This window comes from Rhopilema esculentum, chromosome 10 (assembly GCF_057945365.1).
Source record: "Rhopilema esculentum isolate cy_ngs chromosome 10, ASM5794536v1, whole genome shotgun sequence".
Lineage (NCBI taxonomy): Eukaryota > Metazoa > Cnidaria > Scyphozoa > Rhizostomeae > Rhizostomatidae > Rhopilema > Rhopilema esculentum.
In genome coordinates, this window is record NC_142824.1 from 2,517,471 (window position 1) to 2,540,832 (window position 23,362).

General features: G+C 36.3%; 3 protein-coding genes across 3 annotated transcripts; 2 read left to right on the forward strand and 1 right to left on the reverse strand.

Annotated features, from left to right (window-relative positions):
* Nucleotides 1–70: 70 nt before the first annotated feature.
* LOC135690012 (mediator of RNA polymerase II transcription subunit 20) lies at nucleotides 71–7,200 on the forward strand. Its single transcript, XM_065207418.2, has 5 exons — nucleotides 71–223; nucleotides 815–957; nucleotides 2,116–2,279; nucleotides 5,249–5,338; nucleotides 5,518–7,200. The coding sequence occupies exons 1-5, from the start codon at nucleotides 210–212 to the stop codon at nucleotides 5,719–5,721; spliced, it is 615 nt and encodes a 204-aa protein (XP_065063490.1). The 5' UTR covers nucleotides 71–209; the 3' UTR covers nucleotides 5,722–7,200.
* Nucleotides 7,201–9,694: 2,494 nt separating this feature from the next.
* LOC135685745 (3'(2'),5'-bisphosphate nucleotidase 1) lies at nucleotides 9,695–23,258 on the reverse strand. Its single transcript, XM_065201804.2, has 5 exons — nucleotides 23,084–23,258; nucleotides 20,775–20,891; nucleotides 20,399–20,503; nucleotides 19,002–19,050; nucleotides 9,695–10,965 (listed from the first exon to the last, which is right to left on the reverse strand). Exons 1-5 carry the CDS (start codon nucleotides 23,210–23,212, stop codon nucleotides 10,418–10,420), a joined length of 948 nt encoding a protein of 315 aa, XP_065057876.2. The 5' UTR covers nucleotides 23,213–23,258; the 3' UTR covers nucleotides 9,695–10,417.
* LOC135685721 (extracellular calcium-sensing receptor) lies at nucleotides 12,969–17,845 on the forward strand. The gene has a single exon (XM_065201771.2). The coding sequence runs from the start codon at nucleotides 14,657–14,659 to the stop codon at nucleotides 17,249–17,251; it is 2,595 nt and encodes an 864-aa protein (XP_065057843.2). The 5' UTR covers nucleotides 12,969–14,656; the 3' UTR covers nucleotides 17,252–17,845.
* Nucleotides 23,259–23,362: the final 104 nt, after the last annotated feature.

Sequence of the window (23,362 nt, forward strand, 5' to 3'; positions counted from 1 at the left end):
ATTTAGTTAGCTGGCCCCTACTTTAGGATCCAGGCGTTTCATAGCAACGTTGATGCAGCAACAACAACGATTGAACAACAACCACTGACAACAACCCGGTGTTCTTTCATGCACATGAACTCCATTGGTTCAGTTTGGATTAAAATCTGAACAAGAAAAGACAGGAAAGGGAAAGGAGAAAAGTCTGTGGAGCAGAGTTCCCATTCATCATGGGAGTGGCATGGTAATTATATTATAAGTTAATATAAAGTGGCTGTTGAAGTGCTGTCCAGTTGACTCAGTTTCAGCTTCAGTTTCTTCATTTTAAAAATTACACTTAAAGTCACACTGCTGGTTGGTTGATGTCACATTAAACTTAGACCCAAATATGCAAAACTACTCAATTTAATTCCGTATACCGCCACACTGCGTTTACAGTCACAAGATTTCAAGCAGCATTTTGGCGTGACTATAACACAGGTCTACTTTAATTTGTTTAAATATTGTTGTAGTTGCTGCACCAAGCAGAAAAGGAGGGTAATGGGCGTTATAGACCATGCCCTTTTTGCTCCATTGCAGTACTTTATACATTACAAAGTGTATTTTCCTTAAGCATATCTTGAAAAGTATGACCTACCCCTGCCTATAAATTACATTTTAATCGATTTTTAGAAGAATGTAGACCATCTTTTGACAAAAGTGCTTGCAATTACCCCCTCTATACCATCTAAATTACCCTCCCCCATACCATCTCCTGGTGCTGCCAACTGTATTGGAATGTGTAATGCACCAATCAATCTTTGACTAGATCTTGCTCTACCTATTTCAATTTAAGCCTTCTTCAAGTTGACATATCTGAGGGAATGAATGGACAGCAGACACTTGATGCATTGCAAAAGAAAGTTGAATTGGCAGGGGGAGTGCGTAATGGCAGTTGGCTTGTCGAATGCGAAACATATTCTTCTTCACAAAATTTTGGTCAGTTCAGCTTAGTTTGATTTTTAAATTCTACTACATAGCGTAATAAAATCATTAAAAGATCACAGAAAGTATGGCAGGGATTTTTTTAAGTAACTGAATGTAGACACTCTGAAACTCTATGCTTATCAGTTAAGCCTGGTTTTCACTAGAGTCATAACAATCGAATGAATCATAAGAAACTAAATTTTAAGCCTGTGTCACTTATGTTTCTGAAAATCTAGATGAAAACTCCATCATAAAAATGCCTTAAGAATAAATAAGCTTTTGTTTTCTAATAAGAATAAAAAAATCATAAGCATCATAAGAACCGTTACAATTTGATTAGGAAGCCCTTTTTCCCTGCCATTTCTCTACAAGGATTTTACTTGGCTGTAAGAATCTATGTTTGTTCCTGGCAGTGTATACTCTAATGAAAAGACGAAGATGTTGCAGAAATGCAAGTTAATAAAATATGAAGAAAGAAAGGGTTTTGGATTCTGAGAAAGGAGATAAGAGCAAGGTGTTCTTGCCAACTGATGGTCTTTTGAAGACTTGTCAAAAAAGCAGCTGGATTTCTATAGATGACCTTGCCACACAATATAGATCCATAAATTGCGTATCAAGGCCAACAAGAGAAGGAGCAATGCTTGCTGCCTTGGACTGAAAATCAGGGAATTTAGCAACTTAATTGGCAAAACAATGGAACATCCTGTCATAAGGATCGTAAAGATGAAAAAGTTTTTGATCTTTACGATTCATATGTCATGCCTTTTAGGAGATAATATCAAGTTCTTATCATTTTACGATTATGATTCTTGGTGTTTTCACTTAATCATAAATGTCATAAAATCTTAAAATGTTGTTCTTGCGGTCCTTACAACCCTCATGACTCTAATGAAAACCAGGCTTTAATGAGTGTTTGTCACAACACTGGCCTGTATTTAACAAATACAACTAAATGCTAAATGTTATTGTCCTGTGTATAAATATGTAGTATAAAGTAAAGTTAATCTTTTCAGATATACTACATGCTAAGTTAATTTATATAATATGAAACAATTATTTGTTTTGTCATTTCTGTGTGAACAGTATCATTTGCATGCTCACAGTTGTCACAAATATTTTGATTCAAATTGCAAAGGTGTTTCAAATTATTCTTTGATCATATCAATTCAGAGTCAACATCAAAGATCTTTCATTTGCTCCATTGCTCTGACTATCCTAATGTCAGCTTTGCTGCTCTTGAAAATGATACCTGTGTTGTTGCTGATCAAGGAATGGATTCACTAGTAACAAAGCTGAAAGCATTTTATGTTCCAAGAAAGTCAGGAAAAACTGAGGTATGTATTTCCACATTTAAAGCTGCAACTCTATTTGACCGATTTTGGATTTATAATATTGCATATAAATTTTTAAACCTTTTTTTGATACTTTAACATTATTGTGTGATGTTGACATTACTATAACATTATTGTGCGATGTTGACAACAACCCTCAAGATGCAGATAACAATTTCAGAGAAATTATGTGAATGTTTGGAAACAATTGTTGGTGCTTCCACTGACTTACATGATAACTTTATTTTTTGTCAATTACCTTTTCCACCAGACTTCAGCTTTGGCTTGCTTCATCATGTTCGTTTTTATGTCTGGTTCACATGCTGGTATTTGTTGGACGGTTTATTGAAATTATTGACTTCCAGGCCAGTCTATTCTTTGCCAAGTCTCTGGTGACATCTTTTTGCTCCAGATCTGACTTGATTACTTCCTCCCATGTTTGCTTTGATCTCCCTTTGCCATCATCTCCTTTTACTTTTATTGTTCTGCATTTCTTCACCCAATCATCATGTCATCCTTTCTCTCAACATGACCAAACCAAAGAATCTTTCTCTGCATGCACTTGTTAATACTCTACAGCTTTAATCTTTGTCTGATGCTCTAATAAAACATGGGCAATAGCTTGGTGTCTTAGGGTTCATACATAAACGAAGTCCTTGCAGAGGAAGGGGGGTTTACGGTTTTTGGTGATGGAAGGTGACACTTTGAGAGGGGGGAGGAGGGTTTCCAGCTTTGGTGATGTCACCTTGGTGAAAGTTGGATCATCTCTTCCCCCTGGTATGTTCCAAGGACAAAAAACGTGAAAAGAAACGTTCCACAGCCTTGTGGTATTTTACCTACCAACAAACGATTTTACTGACAAAGTAAAGGTTTTGTAGACCATTTGAAGATTCACCGACCAACTCATCGAGAATTTGGGGGTGTTACACTCCCTAACACCCCCTGCTGGCTATGCCCCTGTCTACAACTGTCTAAATTACACCCAACGTTTCCCAAAAGTTGTGAATAAAAGTTATCATAGCAGCTTCAAATGTAGACAGGTTCACAAATAGAAAACAATGTGGTGAGTGGTTGTGCTTTAATAAGTACCACTCTTTGAGAAAGGATGAAAATTCAAGGTCATTTTTCTATGCCTAGGTGAAAGCCGATGCCAATGGGGGGGGGGCAAGAGAGGTCGCATCACCCTCTGTTTGTTTGTTGGAAAATCTGAATGTATGTCAGAAAATTTTAGGACTCTCAACAAGTCACATCGCAACGACTGGCTGATGATGTTCTTCTTAGCTTTTCATATTTTATTATTAGTAATTTTGCTTTTAATCGATATTTTATGTTGTATTGTCTGAAAACAGCCAAAGTTGATATTTGCAGAATAGTTTAGTGGTCCTTTGTCTTGACTAGTCACTTCAACAAGACGGCAACAACACCTTGAGGAAATATATCTGCATCTAAAATGTAGCAACAAATTGGGTTGTACAGTTGGCGAACTAGACCTATACCCTGCAAATGGGAACTAACAAGTAGATACGAATGCATAGAGTCAATTTACCATTGAAGTAGATATGTCGTTGGAAATATTATGATCTCCACCCACCCCCCACCCCCACCCCCTATATATCACTGCTGGTGTCGGTCCTGGTCTAGGTTCTTCTCACAGGAAATTTTGGACGGACCCAACTGCATTTTCAGCTTGTTTTACGCAAATTCGTTAGAATTCTTGGTTAGAATTGAAGGGGTCACCCCCGCCAGCCTTTTCTCGCCAAATTTGTATCTTTTGTAGAGAATGTGTGATTTGATTTCCATTCCTCCTTTTCTGGCAAGTTCATAAAATTAAAAGTGGAGAAAGTTTAAAGATGTAAGAGAATATAAGGAGAGTTATTGTTCGTGACCATTCGTAAGGATCCCTGTTTGTCAGAGAAAATGGTAAATTGGTGTTCAACATTCAGATAGAAATGGCAGAAAATTGACAGTAACTTTCATCGCTTTCCTATGCTTTGAATTTCTGCCCCATTTTTTAATCTTGTCGAAATATTACAAGAAATTGTTTTTTCGATGACGATTAATTGTGAAAACGTAATGTATACTTTAAAGGAAGAAAATATCGCTGGAAGAAAATTTTGGGGGAAGAAAAAGTTGTGAAGAAAAACTAGCAACTTTCCCAACTTTTTCTTCAAAAAAATATTCATTTCTCAGAATCCGCACTTCTTCTCCCGCAACTTTTAAATTTTTATATTCACATCTTCTTTCCCCGCACTTTTTTTTATTTTCGGCAGAATTTCGTTTTTACCTGTTTACCATGGTCCCAAACGCAACATGTCTAATTAGATGACAATTTAGATGAAGATAAAAAACGATGCAGACTTTGATGATAGACCTTTTATGAAAATTGAAGTAGATATTTAGCGAAACTGATGTGTTAATGATTTCTACATTCTGAATTTTCGACAGAAAGTCCAGTCGTTTTGGGAAATTTTGCCGAGCAAACAACGAATGCTAAAATTTGTTACAAAATTTTCATTTATCGCTACATTTAATGTTCGCAACTTTTTTGAAGAAAAATTTCGCAACATTAAATTTCCCCACTTTTTAATAAAGTGATAAAGAAAAAAATATGCTTTTTGGTTTGCTCTCCTTTTCAAATGAATATTTCGCAAGAGGGGGGGAGGGGTAGTGTGAGAAGTGACGCAACTGGCAATATAATTCAGGAGGGTCAGAAAGCTGGTGACACAGTGGTGACAGGGAGGAGGGGGGGGGGGGGGTAAAAATACTAAAATTCTAGTTGATGTCAATTATGTATGACCCTTTACGCCAAGTATCTCAATATTATGGTCCTGTGATCACCCCAAAGATTTTGATTCTAAGTGGAAGATCCAAATTAATGCTAAATCATGTTTTATTTGAGCTGTTCAAACTTAAGTGAGTAACTTTCAGTTTTGTTGCAATTTACTAAACTGCATAAATATGATTTGTTTTAGGCAAAAGGCATAAACTACGATTTTGGAGATTTTAAGATAAAGCTTGGTAATATTTCCCAAGGAAATAATTTTAAAGGTATCATTATTGAGGTAAGAAATGAATTTGCTTTTGTAAACGTAAGCATTTTTTGATAACCCTTTTCTTCCCTGATTTATCTGGTAATACTGGTCTTGTCTCCTTAAAAGAATTCAATAACTGCTGATATAGTTTACTCAGGTTTCACTCAATTTCATTCTATCATCTAACCAAGTAATTTTTTTTTCAACAGTTTGAGTATTGTGCTTGTTTTGACATTCATCAGTCTTGGAACTTGTTGCTGGAAATGGCAACTTCATTTGTGGATGAAAAACAATGCCAGGTGTTACCAGCCCCAAAAGCCGTAATTGACTCTAAATCTAGACAGTACAGTGTTGCAGATAAAATGCTGCAATATGTTGAACTGTTCAAATTTGGCAAGAAGACTACAAGTTAGGTCAATCAGAGGCTGAAATGGAATATATGCTATTTGCTGTTATCAGCAAACTTTACAAGTTCAAAGCAAAGACCCAGGACAAGGAAATAGAAGCAATCACAAGCTATCATATACCACACCACAGACAAGTAGTGCAAAGAAAGATGCTAGAATTATCTATTTAATGAAAAAATAAACTAACTTTGTTTGTCAAATTCCTTATCAAAGAATATTGATGAAAAGATAGAAGAGTAAAACAAAGTTTATGTTACGGAGAAAGATTTCAACTAGTTATGCTCCAATGCACGTTAATATCAGAGATGAGGGGCATGCCACACCCTCCAATATTTGAAATTCTTTGAGTTAGTTGGAAAATTTGAGAGTAATCGAAATGTCTAAGTCGTAGTTTCAATGCTTGTTTACATCAGAGAATTATATTACACGATGCTAATGCCTAGAATTCTCTCAATTTAAAAGGAAGCGACCTGTATAATGCTAAGGTTCTTTAATGAAAGGTTAAGTACAATTTTAGTAGAAAGTTGCAATTGGTTTATTGTCAGTCGGAAATTTTGTACCCCTCACCCCTCCAAAAAAATATCTGTCAATTTGTGTTCCTGTATACTCTATTGCAAAACCCTTTGGTTGGGCACCACAAGACATTCCCAATTCAACTTTTGGGAAGAGAAGGAATCCTTAAGCCATGTGAAGACCTATTCTAAACGAAAGTAAGCAGCAAAACAGCATAATGTCAAAAATGTAAAGAAAGAAACACAGTTATGCAAATTAAAATCCAAAAAACGTTTGTATGAAATATTCGATTTAGGTTTTTATTTGCTTTGCTTGCGTCTCCTGATAAATTAGTGAAGGAATAATCGCAAGTATTGTTGAAACTTTCAGTACCTGTTTAGAGATAAAATTTGCATGTTTTCAATCAATTCAATAAAATTATATTTTTATCATACCGGAGCTTGGAAGCCAAACCTTGGGAGCCAAACCTTCATTTTATTATACTGAGGACATTCTAACTATTGAAAGCTGTTGAATACTTAGAATTCATGGGAGCATCAGTTGGAAAAAAGAGAACTACTGATACTAGCAGTAAAACATAACAAAATCTCGGATATCTGATTGGAATCTATATTCAACCATGTGACACTTCATGACGTTGATTCTGAAAATGAAATAAGGTGCATGAATCCTTTTAAGAATATCCTTGATATCTTTGATATATTTAAGATATACTTAAAAAGAATTGCCTGTCGTTTTATTTTGATTTTTACAACGTAATATTTTTACAACGTCATTATCTTCTTAATTCATGTTAATGATCTGGAACACTATCCCTTTTCTGCCAAGGTATGCAGATGCCATATTGCATACTGTCTTCTTTATCTCTTCCTTTGGTTTTAAAGTTACAGTATTTGCTGTCAAATACATCTACTTTTTCGGCTTGCAAGCTGTGCGCCTTCAACACTGCGACTGCCCTTTGAAGTGAATTCTGTTTGCTTCTCTTTTTTTCGGTGCATAAAATTAATTTAGATTAGGGGTGGGCAACCTACGGCCCGCGGGCCAGAATCCGGGCCGGGAAGAGGATTTTGTGGCCCGCGAGATGAAAAATGTCATACTTTTTGGTTGGCAAAGATGATTTTTCGAAGGGTGCGAAATAGTGAATGAAAAATAATCTAAAATTGCTTTGAAACTCATCCCCAAAGAGAACAGCCACCTCGGTTTTGTAGATCTAAAACTACAACTAAAGCGTGCGTTTTCACCTTAGGGCTCCATTAGTAACATCTTCAATAGGCAAGCGGCACTGCTTGGGCAACCTCAACAGTCATGCTCGCGTTTCTGATTGGCTTATTTCGATCCTACAACTGGGTATATATATTTCCCAGCGTAGACTGCTCGATCTATGTTCTGAGGTTTTGTATTCTTAAGAACTTCAGACAAAAGCTTTGGTATACTCAAATGTTTACTTTTTTTTAAAGCTATTTTTAAGTTTTGTATCATCAAAAGATTGTTTGCTTAATCTAACATCTTGATCAAATAATGGAAAGATTTGTTCACTGTCAATCGTCACAAATTCATCTTGCTTTAAGAGAGGATAGCAGAATTTTTTAAGAGACTGGGTGAATATTAACGAATGCTGAAAGAACGAATCTGACTGTGGATGAACTCATGGCTGTTGAGAAAGAATGACGGTTGTCCCTTTTTTTCATGTCTTCATTGCTAGGGTGCTGAGGGGCAAAATTGATAAATTGGTGTTTAAGTATATTTACGTAGATAGATTTCTCCAATCTACGTAAATACATTAATATTACAGAGATGATTTCTCCAAACCCTGAATCACATCCTTTTTCATTCTGGTTGGTTTCTTTTAGTTTCCCTTTTTGCATTCACATTTGTTGCAGTGTTATCTATCCTTGCAAACTATCTATCTAAAAAGAGAGGTTTGTGATTGTATTGTAATTGAATTTAACTGAAAGTTTTCATTATTTTTATCATCATTTTTTACAGCTATCGTATTCGCTTTTCTTGTTACTTTTGGTCCGCTTAAAGAAAGGGTTTGAAAGATCTTACCCAGTCTCTTAAAAGGTTGCCCACCCCTGATTTAGATCTTCATGCGGCCTATTAAAGGTATGCGGCACGACGTATTGAGGTCCATTTATACGCGCAGTCTAGGGATTCTGCAATGGTTTTTCCGCGAACTGCGGCTTCGCATAAGGTGCGTCTTGTCTCTTTCGGGGTAGATGTACTTTGTGTGCTTGTGGATACAGTTTTATGCTGATTTTTACACGGTTTTGCGCAGGCCCCCTTTCACGAGTTTGTCCTCCTTATGTACAGAGTAGAGCACACATAGGTGAACCTTTTTAGATCGTTGATATCTTGCAAAATTTTGCTCTGGATGACATGTTTGGCCATATTTTGCTCATTTTCCCAAACTTTATCCATTTTTGGTCATAAGAATGTTTACGCGAAATAAGAAGCCTTTTTGGTGACCTTCTGTAACTCTTTCCGATATCTGTTTAAATTGTTTCCAAAAGAAAATATTTTGGAAACATCAATTCTGACAATCAAGGATTGATTTTAATACAGTAAAAACCCACATAAAAGAACCTGTTTTTATAAGAACCTTGAGGCTGAAACTTAATCTTTTAAACCCCATAATTAAGAACCTTTAAACCCCAAGAGGCTGAAATTTGGGAAGGTTCTTATATATGTATAAGAAAAAAGGGTCTTTAGAATGGTATTTTGACACCCTATTCACACTGGCAAATTAAACCAGCTTAGAGAAGTCAGGTTACTGTATGTTGCATTATAATCGGGCAATCTAACAACAGAAATTCATTTGATTGGTTGAAATTTATCATGATAAACAAAGCTGGTTTATGTGTGTCCGTTAGAATTCTTGCGGTGGAAAACATTGTTAATGTGTGCAAGAATCTATTCAGGCTGCCAGAAAAAAACCTAGGTTCTTTTATTCGGGTTTCTACTGTATATGAATTTTTCTTTTCTACTTGTAATGCTTTTCGTGGGTTCACACTTCATCAGATTGAAAAGCTAGAGGAAGCCAAAGTGAATACTAATGATTTTCGAGTACAACTTGGACTCATATTTCCTGTGATAAGATTCTTCGTCCTTTTCTTAATCTTGTAATCGCCGAAGATCTGCCCTTAAAGATTTCCTAGCAGACGATACTTACTACTTGTAGATGATTTTTAAATTTTAGGTTTCGAGTGAGAGCAGCATCTGCCGACACCTAGAAAAAAGCCTGGGAAAAGCATTTTGAAGTTCGGCTGTGTTTGGCAAACTAAAACCTTTTGGAAAACCCAAATTAGTTGTTTACAGTCTTAATTCAGAGTTTAGCAAACCAATAAAATTTAATCTTCCCACCTCCATACCAGTTGTCATGTATATTTTTTGAAAATTAACGACCTGACAAAAACTTGATCGGAACGAAATGGCAAATAGATTAACACAAAATACAAGGTTTGCATAAAAACCATTAAAACGATTAATATACACCGATATATCTGATCGTAATGTTTATTTTCCATTACACAAAGTATAGATAAAATTAAGCGATGAATTATTTTGATAATATTCACAGCAAAGATGGTGACTTAGAACTGATTTCTGGATACTTTATAAACAATACATATCAACAAAAAAATTTCAATAAACTAGAGTTTAAGAATTACATTATTATACACTGAAATCTTTTATTAGAGTAGGTGTACCGTCATTCGAAACTTAGTGAATTTGATGAAGAAATATCCATGCTCAAAGAGTTCGGTTACTGGATATAAGAACAAATTATCACAAGAATCTAGCAACGGATATACTTGATATTACATGTCCTAATTTTGCCATGCATAGCAAGATAAGAAGCCTGCATTTTGCGTAAAACCAAAAATATTCATTGGCTCGGATTCAGGTGATCCTGTTCTGACTGGAAACTTCATCTTCTGTTTGCTAATTAATAGGCAAAAATAAAAAATTCATTCAGTAGGCAAAGTATTTTGATAGCTACCTAAGAATCGGCAACACTTCAAAAACTAGTTCAACTTAGGTACAACAGTTTATCTTAAATTTTCAGTATAATAATTAGCTATTAATTATTCATTAAAATGATTTTTAAGCTTTTCACTTTTGACTTTAAATCCTAATATACCTATCTCCGCCTGTTACATAAAATATTCTAAAAAGTCAGTTCGTTTCAGCGACTTTTGCCCAGCACATCTTTAACAGAAGGTGGTATTTTTTCTACATATGATTGATGGTCGAGCCTCGTTGCCAGCACCCCAGTCAAATTTTTGAATTCATTAAGGCAGTCATATGCAATATCGACACCATTTATGTCTGTTAGCTTCCCGCCAAGGGCTCGCAACACAGACTCGGGTGCACATGTATCCCACTTTTTACATCCGGGACTTGCGAACACGTATGCGTCAGCAACACCTTCAATGACTTGAAGCACCTTATAGCCTGCCCCTCCAGTGCGGATTACTTTATCAGGTTGTACAGCCTGAACTGCTTCAAGAACAGCCTTGTTACTATGGGATTTTGTTGTGGTTACAATTCGTCTGCCCGGTACGACTTCTGAGGTTTCTATGCCAAATGCGTCCAGGCCAACAATGGCCCAGATTGTACGTCCAGCGACTTCTGGTTCCTGTTGGTATCGGAAGAATGGTTGGTGAATGACCCCAGCCACTGACTTACCAAGCGCGGATATTCCAATCAGTACAGTCACGTGATCGATATTTCCTGAAATAGGTACAAAATAATATGTAGTGTAACAAGGCAATCAGAAGTTACGCTTGCTACAGCTGATCAGAAAAGTAACAGAAACTATATAATGGCAAAAAATAGCTTAAGAAATAAATTGAAATATTTAAAAAAATATAGAATAAACAAATATCAAGAATGCTAAAAACGGGAAAATGAACAGCTCTCCGTCCATGCGTGTCAATGCCTTGAACCGAAATTTGCATAAATTGACAAATAAGTACACGAGATCCGTAAGCTGTACTCTATTCCTTGGCAAACAATGTTACTTAATAGGTACACACTATCAACCCTTTAAACTACTGACTTTGAATAACATACACTCTTGCTTATAAAACAGTTTCACGCACGCATGATGCAATCTCCAGGCATCAGGCAGTTTTATTCGTACCCTTATCAAGAAAAAGATACATCAAATTATAAACTTATTGTCGAATACGTACAGAATGCTGTTGCTACATGAACATCGTTAATTAAAGACTGGTCGGCCGCTATGATAATAAGTTTTGAGAAATTCAAAAACTAGAAAGATTCTTTTCTACTTTTTGCCGAATATTTTCGTTATAGTACATAAAATCTGAAACCCCCCTAAGGATAAGTTTTTTAAATTGGTAGGTACCCACTGCCATCAATGAGAAAACTTCGATCGGGACCAATGCCATATTAATTCTGCAAAATATTTGTTAAACGTTCATGCAGCTGCCGTATTCGCAAGCAGATAATTTAAGTTGCCTAGAAATATCATAAAAGTCTCCAACTGCAATGAAATAACACACATAGGGTAGCTTTGTCTGCATAGATGAAATGCTGCAGTTCATAGAAAGTAAGCAAAAGACATGCAGAATTTTAACATAAAGACTTGACAGGTAGATGAACAAAATCTCCGATCGATATACTCACAATCGGATTTCTTACCATACCTTAATTTTAGCAATATAATTATAAAGCGTGACGTCATAAAAATGTTATTTTTCAACTTTCTACTTTTGACCAGATTTCTACTTTTTGAACTTTCTAATTATAAAGAACATCACGAATTACCTTTTTTGAGGTTAAGCTGGTGAATGAAGGGAGTCTTGCAAATGGATTACTCATGTTTTGGCAGTGTTTATATATTTTACAACAAAGATCAAATTATAATGATTTAAAGGGGAACGAGCCGGTTTCATGTGCCAAACCTCATCTAATACATTTAACAGATTTTGCGTAACAAGATGCCTTTAAATATGCTTTTTCGCGTAATGTGGTCTAATTTCAAAGATTCTAGAAAAATTTTTATGAAGTCCTCTAAAACCTCTAGTGAGCAGGCAACAAAGATAGCCAGGCTCATGAGAGAGATAAATGGATTGGCAACAGTTTTCAGATGTAATTTTCGTTACGCAGAACCTTATCGGAGCTTTTTTAACATACTCAGTCAGATAATCGAAAATTAACTGAATTTACTGAAACAATGTCAGGTTTGGGAAAAATGGGAAACATTTACTCATTCACTGTCAGGTTTGGGAAATATGGAAACTAAAAAATAGTTAATACCCACATGTACAAGATATTCAAATTAGTAGAAAGTAGTTTTTTACTAACGTTGAGAACTGTTGTGGATCATACCAAACTGTGAAAATGCCAAACAAATATTATTGAAAGACTACGAGCGAATTCAGAAGATGAAACAAAGCGAAATTTAACTATAAAAATGCTGCAGCCTAAAAAATCATATTCAAACCAACCTAGCTAAGTTTTTGAGAACAGAGTTTGTTATTTCATCATTTCTGTAAAGAAATTAGAAGATATCGAAGTGTTAGGGAGTATAGTTATTGCCTTACATCTACCCCCGGTATTCGCCTTAAGCACGTTCCGTAATATCCGCCCTTGTATATAATTCTGTTTTGTTGTGTTTTGGTTATTCTGTGATAGATCTAATACAAGTAACCACTAGAAGTATTCTCTTATCGAGTTTCGACTCCGGCTACATTTCTATCACAGAATATCTCAGATTCATAACGGTTACGTCAAAGAGTCATGTATCATAAACAAACTGTCGCCTATTCCTACATCAAAACAAAAACTAGTTAAAATTATCAAATCGAAACTAGTTTATAATTTAGAAAATGTTGAACAGAAATTCCGGATTTTGGTTGTTTTGCTTAACAAACAGCAAAACTAGAAAAGTATTTTGAATACAATTTTTACAAAGAGATCCCGTTAAGAAGAAATCCGAGTCAGCATCAGCGTTGAGCGCATGCGTTACAAACAGGTAGTATGACGGAAAGAAACAGTGTTACGCATTCATTTAAATCCCTTCTCTTCCACTAACAATATTTTACGATCCAAAGATTAAACGCGTTTTATATGAGAATTAAACTAATGCATGAACTGACCTCCTTTTGGTTTGTTTTTAGCGACTGTTTTATGACGAAAAGACGGGACACGTCATGTGATATTCTTCTACTTCTGGTTCAATACTTTAACTGTTTTGAAAGGGATCTTATTATTAGCAAATGGACACGGTTGTCTCAAGTTCTTATATTTACGCCATTAAATGATGATATGTGCTTTTGACTAATGCAACAAATACATCATTGGTCACCACCAAGATTTCCAATTTAACCAAATTGCAACATTAATCACATTAACAACAAAAAGCAGCCAGAAATTGGAACGAAAGCGACTTCACATCTCAATATTACATGTCCTTTGAGCAACAGTTAATCTGCCAAGGAATGGGACAATTGACTACAGAAGCAGCAAAGGAAATTTATGGATGCCTCGTCGCCATTTTCAGCCATCACATCGAAAAACTACGACGATTTTTCCACGGCAATACTAGTTTCAAAGAATTGACCGGATATCTATTTGCATTTGCATATGTCAGTGATGAAAAATTCAGCGACGAAACGTGATTAGAAACCTTAATGAGAAAGATCCTGTTTATACTTAGAGATAGAAGCTAGACAACAAAAAGAGCAGAATTCAATTACAAGACAGTCTTATTGGTCTGTTGTCAAGAACAGGTGCAGGTTGTGCAAGAAAGCGGTGTAGCGACGGGATACACAAGATCCACGAGGCATACTTAAAGCACGCATAACATTGACTTAACTTATAGGATTAGATGATAGTGATTGCTTGTCTTGGAACAGAGAGAGTTCAGTGCAAAATCGTTTCATAGCGGCAGCTGTAACGATCAAGCGACAGACTAAGATGCAGATTATAGACAAGTGATATCACAGCAGAAACGCAGATATTGACCAAGTGTCATAAGGGGAAAGTGTGGGACGGCAGGTCAAATCATTCGCCGACGCAGAAAAACAAAGTCAAATATTTAAAGCAAAGAGCTCGTCAGAATGAGAAGAAGACAGATGATGTTATGGGCACATCTACATAAATTTGAAATATTTTTATCATTTGCTGGGAGGTTGCTGATATTTTGATGTAGTCTAGAGAACTTCATGTGACGACATCGAGTCTATCTTTGGAAGGTTTGTTACAATGTTTTAAAGGCAATGTCGAAAGGAACCATTCTATTGATCATGTAGCGTTTAAATGTTTGCCTTCCAGCTTCTGCTAAGAGCATGCATCTAGTGATTTACAGCAAGAGAAAGCACCACGGGTTGACAAACAAAGCTGTTGAAACTTAAGAGCTTCGATTCACGAAACGGAATTCGGGTTGAGAAAAATGCCGCACGCAAAAAACTACTTACAAACAGCGATTATTTTTGCAGTTTTTGCCACAGCGTTTTCGAATTTGACTGACATTTGTGCAACGCCAAAAAAATTGGTGAAAGAAGGCGACTTCACAATAGCTGGTTTATTTCCACTTCACTTGTACAACGCTGCATCGGACTCATACAGCTACAATCTACAAGCCGCCGTTTGGGCTGAAGCGATGATCTTTGCTATAAATGAAATTAATGATAAGAAAATGCTACCAGGAAATAAGACATTTGGGTACAAAATTTATGATACTTGCAATATGATATCGACTGCGCAACTAAGCGTTCTTGAATTGTTTCTTGGTGGGGATACGAAAAATGAGCGGGCGGAGACAACTCAGTCAAAAAAACCTGGACGCGAAAATTATAGTAACTGCAGTTGCCGCTCCTTTGAAACTTCAGTGGTTTCAGTTATCGGTGGGGCTTCATCTAAAATATCGTCTGCTGTTTCTACGCTCTTGAGCGTCGACGGTGTGCCGCAAATCAGTTACTCTTCGACAAGCACAGTCCTGTCGGTCAAAAAATACCATCCGAGCTTTCTTCGCACCATACCACCAGATAATTTTCAAGCTAAGTTTATTGTTGATGTTTTGAAGCATTACGGCTGGAAGTATATCAACCTTTTAGCATCGGACGACTCGTATGGTAGAGTTGGAGTTGACTACTTTCTGCCACAGCTCGCCAACAATGGGATGTGCGTAGCGTTAATGAACACGTTTAATACAGGCGCGAACTCGCGTGATATGGAGAACATTGTTAAAAGGCTTTCAGACAGCGAAGCAGCAAATGTTACGGTCCTGTGGTGCGGCAGAACAAGCGCGCGGGCAGTCATTCGCGCAGCAGCAAATGTAAATTTGTACGGGCAAACATGGATAGCCACTGAAGGTTGGGCTGGTGACGAAGAGATCCTTCACAGTGGCCCAAATGTCATGGAGGGTCTTTTCGGAGTTATACCTTTAATGAAATTCTATCCACCATTCGAAAATTATATAGTTGGAAAGTCGATTCAAGATTTAAAATCATATCAGCTGTTCTATAACGCAGGACATTGCAATGGCAGTCGTAGCGAATCTTCAAGTTCGTGTTTGAGTTCCAGCCCTTTCCAAAACTCCTCCGGTACATTAAGAATTAAAATACCTAATGTTATTGATGCGGTGTACGCTGTTGCTAATGGGCTAGCTAGAATCCTGTCTGAGAACCAAACTATCTCCAGTCTTGAAAAAACACCATTACATTCGATGTTATTGGAAGCAATTAAAAAGCTCAAATTTGAAGGATCAACCGGCATTAATGTACACTTCAATCAAAACGGAGATCCAAATACTGCTGCTTATTCACTTGTCAATACGAGGCAAACTAGAGATGGCAAACTTGAATTCCAAATAGTTGGTCAGTGGGACAGTGAAAGTCGACAGATCGCGTTTTCCAATAAGACAATAGTCTCTTTCGCGCGGAGCAGTTCGAGTGCGCCGCCTTCAAGGTGTGCAGACGAATGTGGTCCGGGATATTATGCACTGACTGAAACGAACAAAAAGTGTTGTTGGAAATGCCTAAAGTGTCCCAAAGACACATACAAGGATACGCATGGCAACCAAAAATGCAAGTCGTGTCCCAAACTGAGTATTTCAAATGAAAACAAGACCACTTGCTTAGAGCTGGAAGAGAAGTACCTAAGGTTCAATTCTCTTCATGGAATAGTGATAATCGCTTTATCTGCAATAGGCTCACTTTTTAGCCTTGGCGGAATGCTTGTTTTTGTGTTGTTCAAAGACACGCCCCTTGTGCGATCTTCAAATCGAGACCTGTCTCTTCTGCAACTAACGATATCAACTCTATCATTTCTATATCCATTGCTGTTTCTAATCAAGCCAAATTTGCTGATTTGCTACTCAAAACCGCTAATATTCGGTGTGCTGTTCGCCATATCAAACTCGATAATTTTTACAAAAGCAGACAGGTTGCTGCGGATTTTCAAAATCAACTACCGAGTAAAACGGCGTAGTGTTATACTAATGCTATCGAACAAGTTTCAGCTGATGATTGTGTCTTCGATGGCCGGGCTAGCTGTTCTCATATCTACAATGTCATTTGTTTTTGAACCACCCGCGTTATCTCACGAGATTAACGAAGAGTCCCGCAGCATTTTAATACAATGTGTCAATGTTACACTCCCGACTAACTTACTTGTAGGGTATACTGGTATGATATCACTGACATCCATCTTTTACACCTTTAAAGCAAGAAATCTTCCGCGGGAATTCAGGGAAGGTCGCTACATTGGCTTGGGGATGTTTGTAATCTCGCTTACGTGGCTGTTCTATCTACCAGTTTCAAGCACAACCTCTTTAAAAGAGCTGATTGAATTTCCTTTTTGTATAGCTGTGTTCATTGCAAACGCAACAATCTTATTAGTAGTTTATGGGCCTAGAACATGGCGTATTTTAGCGCACTCTGATGAGAATAATGTCGAGACATTTCGCAGTCGACTGATGACTTTTACAATACAAACGTCAATGGTTGCCAAAGCCGTTGAAAAGCCTGTCACTCTTAAAGGTTAACAGCTTATGGACAAACTAGCTGAACTTCTTTTCAACGAATGTTTTCCTATTAGAAATATGGTAAAAACACTCAAAATTGACTATTAGGAATCTAATCTTCCAACGTGGTTCAGCAAAATTCGCAGTGTAGAAATAAAACATAGATATTGCGTTTAAAACTATAACAAAAAAGTAATAAATAACGTGAACAGGCCACATCACAATAAAAAATATACCACGCTTTTTGGCATAAGAACACTTGGCCCAAGTTTCAGCCGGGAGTTTCTTGTCTTTTGCATAAATTCAGACTAAAAGAATTTCCTGTGCATAGTAGTGTTTAGATATATCAAGATCACATTAAGAATTTTTTAAGTTGGTCTTATTTTTGGGTAAATCCCAGCCTGATGTTTCTTATCAGGATTCTTCTCATAAAAAAGCGTGTAATAAATTTTAAACAAACTAACTTCTAAAAGCACAAGTATCAACACAAGGCTCTAAAACTTCTTATTATATCGATCCAGACTTTGAAAAAATAACCTCGATTCAACTTTTCTAAAATAACAGAAAACACGCCTAGATATTTCAGATATTCTTATTAGGTTGACAGTACTTTGAAAGCAGTGGCGGAAATTCATTTTTCAAGTAGAAGGGGGGGGGGCAATTTTCACAAAAGCAAGAAAATTTGCCAACAAATGACATAATGTTACCGAAAAAACCCACAAGTTGGAAAAATGTGGGGGGGGGGGTGTTTCCCCCCCCACACACACCCCGCAATTCCCGCCACTGTTTGAAAGAGCAAACTTTTAGGCGCTTGTAAATACATGTCTATATATGTCGAAATTTTAAACTGCCAATTTATACCTTCAGGATTTCTACTGGCCAATATCTTTATATCAATGTCTCCAGTATAGGGAGAGTGCGTGTGAAAATGTTTGATAGTGAGAAAAGTAGATAAAAGAAATAGGCCTTAGGGCTTATTAACTCGTGACTGAAATTGAATAGAAGGCTAGAAAATTAGTTAAACAAGCGATACGTAAACATAAAAGCTTATAGAATTTGATATTCCAGTAACTCCTAAGGAGAAAATCGAGACAGAGGGCGAGAAAAATTTAGAAGAAAATGAAGGTAACGTGTTGAATGTTTCTAAAAGGGATATTTTAGAAAGAAGCAATAAAGAAAAGGCATTGTATACATGTTGTATGAAGTGCAATAAGAGACTTGTGAAAATCCTTTTTTGTTTACTTGTACATCTATATCAGCATGTCCATTTGTTTTGAAACAAACGCGAATAAAATTCACCAGGCTGTCAAAAAATCTAGTGGTAATCGTGAGACTTCTTTAAAACTTTACTTTTGTTTCCAAGCAGCTGCCCGCTGATCCCGTTTGCGTAACTTTATTTTGCAAACAATCACATATAAGTTTGATTGACAGCTCATCAAAGAGCACAACTATTACCCTGATACATCATTAATTAAGATAATCTGTGCCTTCAATGGTCTTAAAGCTTAGCAAAATAGATTTATTTCATTCATGTTCAGTAATCTATCCGAAGCGCTGGAAGTGTAGGCGCTTGAAACTTTTGGGCATAGAGGGGCTTTCACATTAACTGGTTTAAGCAACGGTGACAATAGGCCTGACATTTTAAGGTGATGAGTGATACCGCGCATTACCAGCAGCAGCTATTTGCAATGAGCTGCCTTTTCTTTAGCACAGACGATTGACTAACGATGAATGTTGTACTGAGAAGCTGATAGAAAAATGCGATACATACCTTCAGTAAACTCTGCTGTACCATCCAACGGATCAACCCAAACCACAAGCTGTTAAAAGAGTTTGGAAAGTAAAGAAACACAAATAATATAAAAGGGAAAGTCGTTCTACATGTAGTGCGTTCCAAGTAGCATGTCCACTTTCGTGAACTCAATTATATGAAACATTAAACAATTATTTAATTAAGGTGATTATGACGTAGAATAGTGAACATCCAAACAGAGTAAACATCCAGAAATCCAGTCAGTAAACAAGGCAAACTGCAAAAGAAGCCAAAGAGCCTATGACTTTATCTTAAAGCAAACAAGATGGAAAAGGTTGTGATCTACCTAGGAAGACACTATCAGAAGTGCAGGCTTCAGATCCGTTAAGAACAAAGATGCAGACCCTGGCCTGCCCCTATTGAAGGGTTACGGATTCGCTTACATGTAAAAGAAGTCTATGCTTCAATTCATTTTGTCCAGCATTACTTTACATATTTGTTGGTGTTTAAGTGTCTATGCAACAAGAATGTCAACAGTTATAATACTGCTACCTTTAAAAGATGCCTCAAAATAAAGAATACCTACACTGTAGGTTATTTATTGGATCTTGACTTGAAACATTTAAATAATATAACCAGTAAATAAGGTTGACTTAATATAGCCTAGTGATTCTTATATTCATAGCCTAGGTGCAGACTCAAAATTTCCTTCGTGTCTGCACACAGGCTATATATTTAGGATAGACAGAGTAAAACAAGAGCTTATCAAAATTTATTTCTGTGCACAACTGGTGGCCAGGAATTGATGAACAACATTTGATTGGGTATATCTAAATCTAAATTTGCTACAAATGATTCTTGCTGTAAAAATCACTTTTTCTAAGATGTTGACAAAGGTGATATCCCATATAAAGGAAATGGTCAGATCTTAAAAAAAGAGAATTAAATCATCCACAGCTGGCAATAAAAAAGGAAAATAAAATTAATGAGGAAAGTCAAGAAAAATTTTAAACACAATTCAAAAAGAATTTTCATTTGCAATTGAACAGGTGAAAATAGGAAGCCACACATAGGAAACCACATGTCACAGGGCACAAACTGAAAGAGCAATTCTTTTGTTTAATCTAAGTTCTGAAAGTTTTGTTAAACAAATTAAGAAAACTGAGGTCTTTTTTAATCAAATGAGTAATAGCTTTCGTGAAAAAGAATTTGGGTTGACTGACATATTTTAATCATAGTTAATACTTGCAAAGCCTTACCTATTTATTCTAAATCCTAAGTTAAGCCTATTTGTAAGAGGAAGTTTGGGAACAACATGTACCCTTTAAAACATATGGTTCCTCTTGCTTAAACTTGAAGCATTAATTTCAGATTAAAATAACAATATAGTTCACAAACAAAATGTCAAAACTTACATCTTCTATATTTAGCTTTGCAAGTTCATCAGGGCATTTTTGCTGCAACACTTCTTCATCCAAAGATAACACCAAGGATGCATCATCTGCAGTGTCACAGTCTTCCTTTAACAACCAAAAACAATCAATGGAATTCTTAGCAAAGCAAAGCTGAATGTGTTAAAAGCAGGGGATGTCTGAAAGTGTTTATAGGAGGGCTACATCCATTCTTTGTCAAGCAAACTCATCATTTAGCAAAGTACCAAGCCTAAGAACTATCCATCTTTTAGCAAAGAAGGTCAAGATACAACACTATTAATTATACTTGAAAGAAACAAATTTCAAACAATTTCATACATTGAAGGTGATCAGCAAAACATATATATAATTACACTACCTCTTCACCAATTACTTTTAAGCCTGGAAACTGCTTGGTTAGAGATCCAACAATTATTCTTTGTGTAGCACGATCAGCTTCAGTTTGTGGGTCAAAGTTTCCAGAACTGTGTTCATTCTAGACAAAGTAAAATTATGTTAATAATTAGATGAATTATTTCCCCTCTAAGTGAAAGAAATGGGATGTATGAATATATGATAATGATGGCCTTAGACCTTAAGAGTTTGATATCACATTCTAGCAGTGCAAAAACGTATTAATGTAAGGTGTGAAGTAAGAAATAGTTGTAATCACTTGCTTAAGATATTTCTTGTCCTTCGTGAGGGTAATTCACAGGGGCATCATGAAAAATGACTTTTAGAGGGAGCCAGAAAGGAAAATTTTCTGGAAACTTTTAGTTTGCCTCCGTTTCTTCATACTTACAGTGGACGAAGTCTGAAATCTGTAGATAAGGGCAAGGGTATAATGAAGTCACTACATGAGGTGGCACCATGGTTGCAGCCAAAGAGGAAAATTGTAATATCTAATGCTTCAAATGCCCTGGAAATTGCATTATTTGAAGCAAATTTTAATTATAAAATCTTATACTTAAATTGAACATCCACTGGGAGAAAGTAATGGTTATGATTGACTTCTTCCTTGTTTTACCTTATGCAACATAACTGCATAAATTTTCAAATTCTGGTGATAGGCACAAAATTGGCACTGTCCCAGCCTACAATAATAAATAAAGGAATAATTTATGACCAATATTGCCCAATTTCCATAACAAAATTTGGCCCTTGAAGATTCAGATTTTAACTGACGAGTTCCAAGCAGCAAATCACTCTATGGTAGGAATCGGTAAATCCTGGGAAATCATTTTAATTTGCGGAAATCTAGTATTTTCTTTACAAAAGTGAATTGCCTCTCAAAATTATGATAAGTACTTTAGTCCAAGTAATTTATGTCCAAGTAATTTGCTAAAAGTTTGAGAATAACCCACAGCACAAGTTTGAGAATTTTCTGATAGAACAATGATTTTTCCCAGAATCTGTCAAATTTTGAAAGCACATTACTCGGCCATGACCCCCTTAGTAATTCATGGCGGCACAGAAAGTTTTCTATTATTTACATATTGTTTCATGCTTATTCCCAAATGGTGAATTCTGTAATAAAAAGATGATTCCTGGGACAACAAGACAAAGTTTCTGATAAAAAATTAACCTTTGCAAATGGCTGAGGTGCACGACATCGCTACTTTTTGAGAAGCAGGTGCATGACAAAATGCACCTCAAAATGATTGGCCTGTTGCTAAACCAGACCTGTGACACAAACTCTAAAAGGAAGGGGCCAGGAAAGTACCACCATTCTGGTGAAGAGTTTGCTGAATTTTTTTTGGTAGTGGACTTAGGTTTAATGTACTTAGTCTAATGCATCATGATAATAAAATGAAATTTTTATGTTCTTGTAAGCAAAATAATGTTGCCCCCCTGTAGTGTAGGCTTAGTTATCTACCAGTTTGCAGAGTATGACGGTTTTTGACGAGATCTTGGGTGTACCAACAGCCCTGCACCTAAGGTGTGAGTACCCAAAATTCACCCAAAAATGCCAGGTACACCATAGCTATCAGTTTTTTCCAGATTTAAACTGAATAAAGCCATGTTTTTATGTGCACTTGGGCTCATCCATACAATGTCTGCATCTTGGGCTCACCATCCCCATGCTCTGAATACTATTATTGTTGTTATTGTAGTTTAGTAAATTGTTTGTATTAATTAGTTTTGTTATGATAAATTGTATGTGGAGAATTTAAAATATGAAACTGAACTGAACTGAACTGAACTGGGTTATCTACACTGCACTCCATCATGTGTTATTTTATTAAAACATGAATTAGTATTAAAAATATTGACTTCTTCATACTTCAATCGCAAGCAATTTCAAGTGTGCAATTTGGTATAAGTTTGTACCACAATTGAGCACAAAAGTGTGTTCAGCTATGCTAGGGACCAAGGATATTTAAAGGATATCAAATTAAAAGCAAAAATGAACACGAAGATCAGAAAATGTACACGACTGTTAGTTAATTTGTTATCAAACCAGTGCAAGGTAATGTCGATTTTGAGGAAATTCAAGTCTAACCAATATAGGGTACAACCATGTCACGCCCAGATTTCAAAATGCCACACCCTTTACCTGGTGTTCAGGGACATTTTAGAAAAAAAAATTGGGTGTGCACTTGCCATACTAAAAAAAATTGAAAAGATTTGCATATACCGGGTTTTTAGGCCTAGACTGCGTGAAATAGAAAACCTATTGAACTGTACCTTATCAACAATCCCTAGGTCTCCACCTTTCATAATCCCTCTTATTACAGATCCTGCTTTTCTTGCAATCGCAACAGAGGAAGCAACTACTTTCAGTAGATGTGATGGGTTTGCGTTAATAGCCGCCATGATTCTTCACCTGGTCGCATAAACTTTTAAAATGTTGTTGATGTTGTTAACTAGAAAAGCTTCATTGTTAGCCGGGAGTGGTTTTGAGTAATTTTCCTTCATTCAACCCTGATTTCTCTTAGCAAAACCTTTTTAAACACCCTGACATCT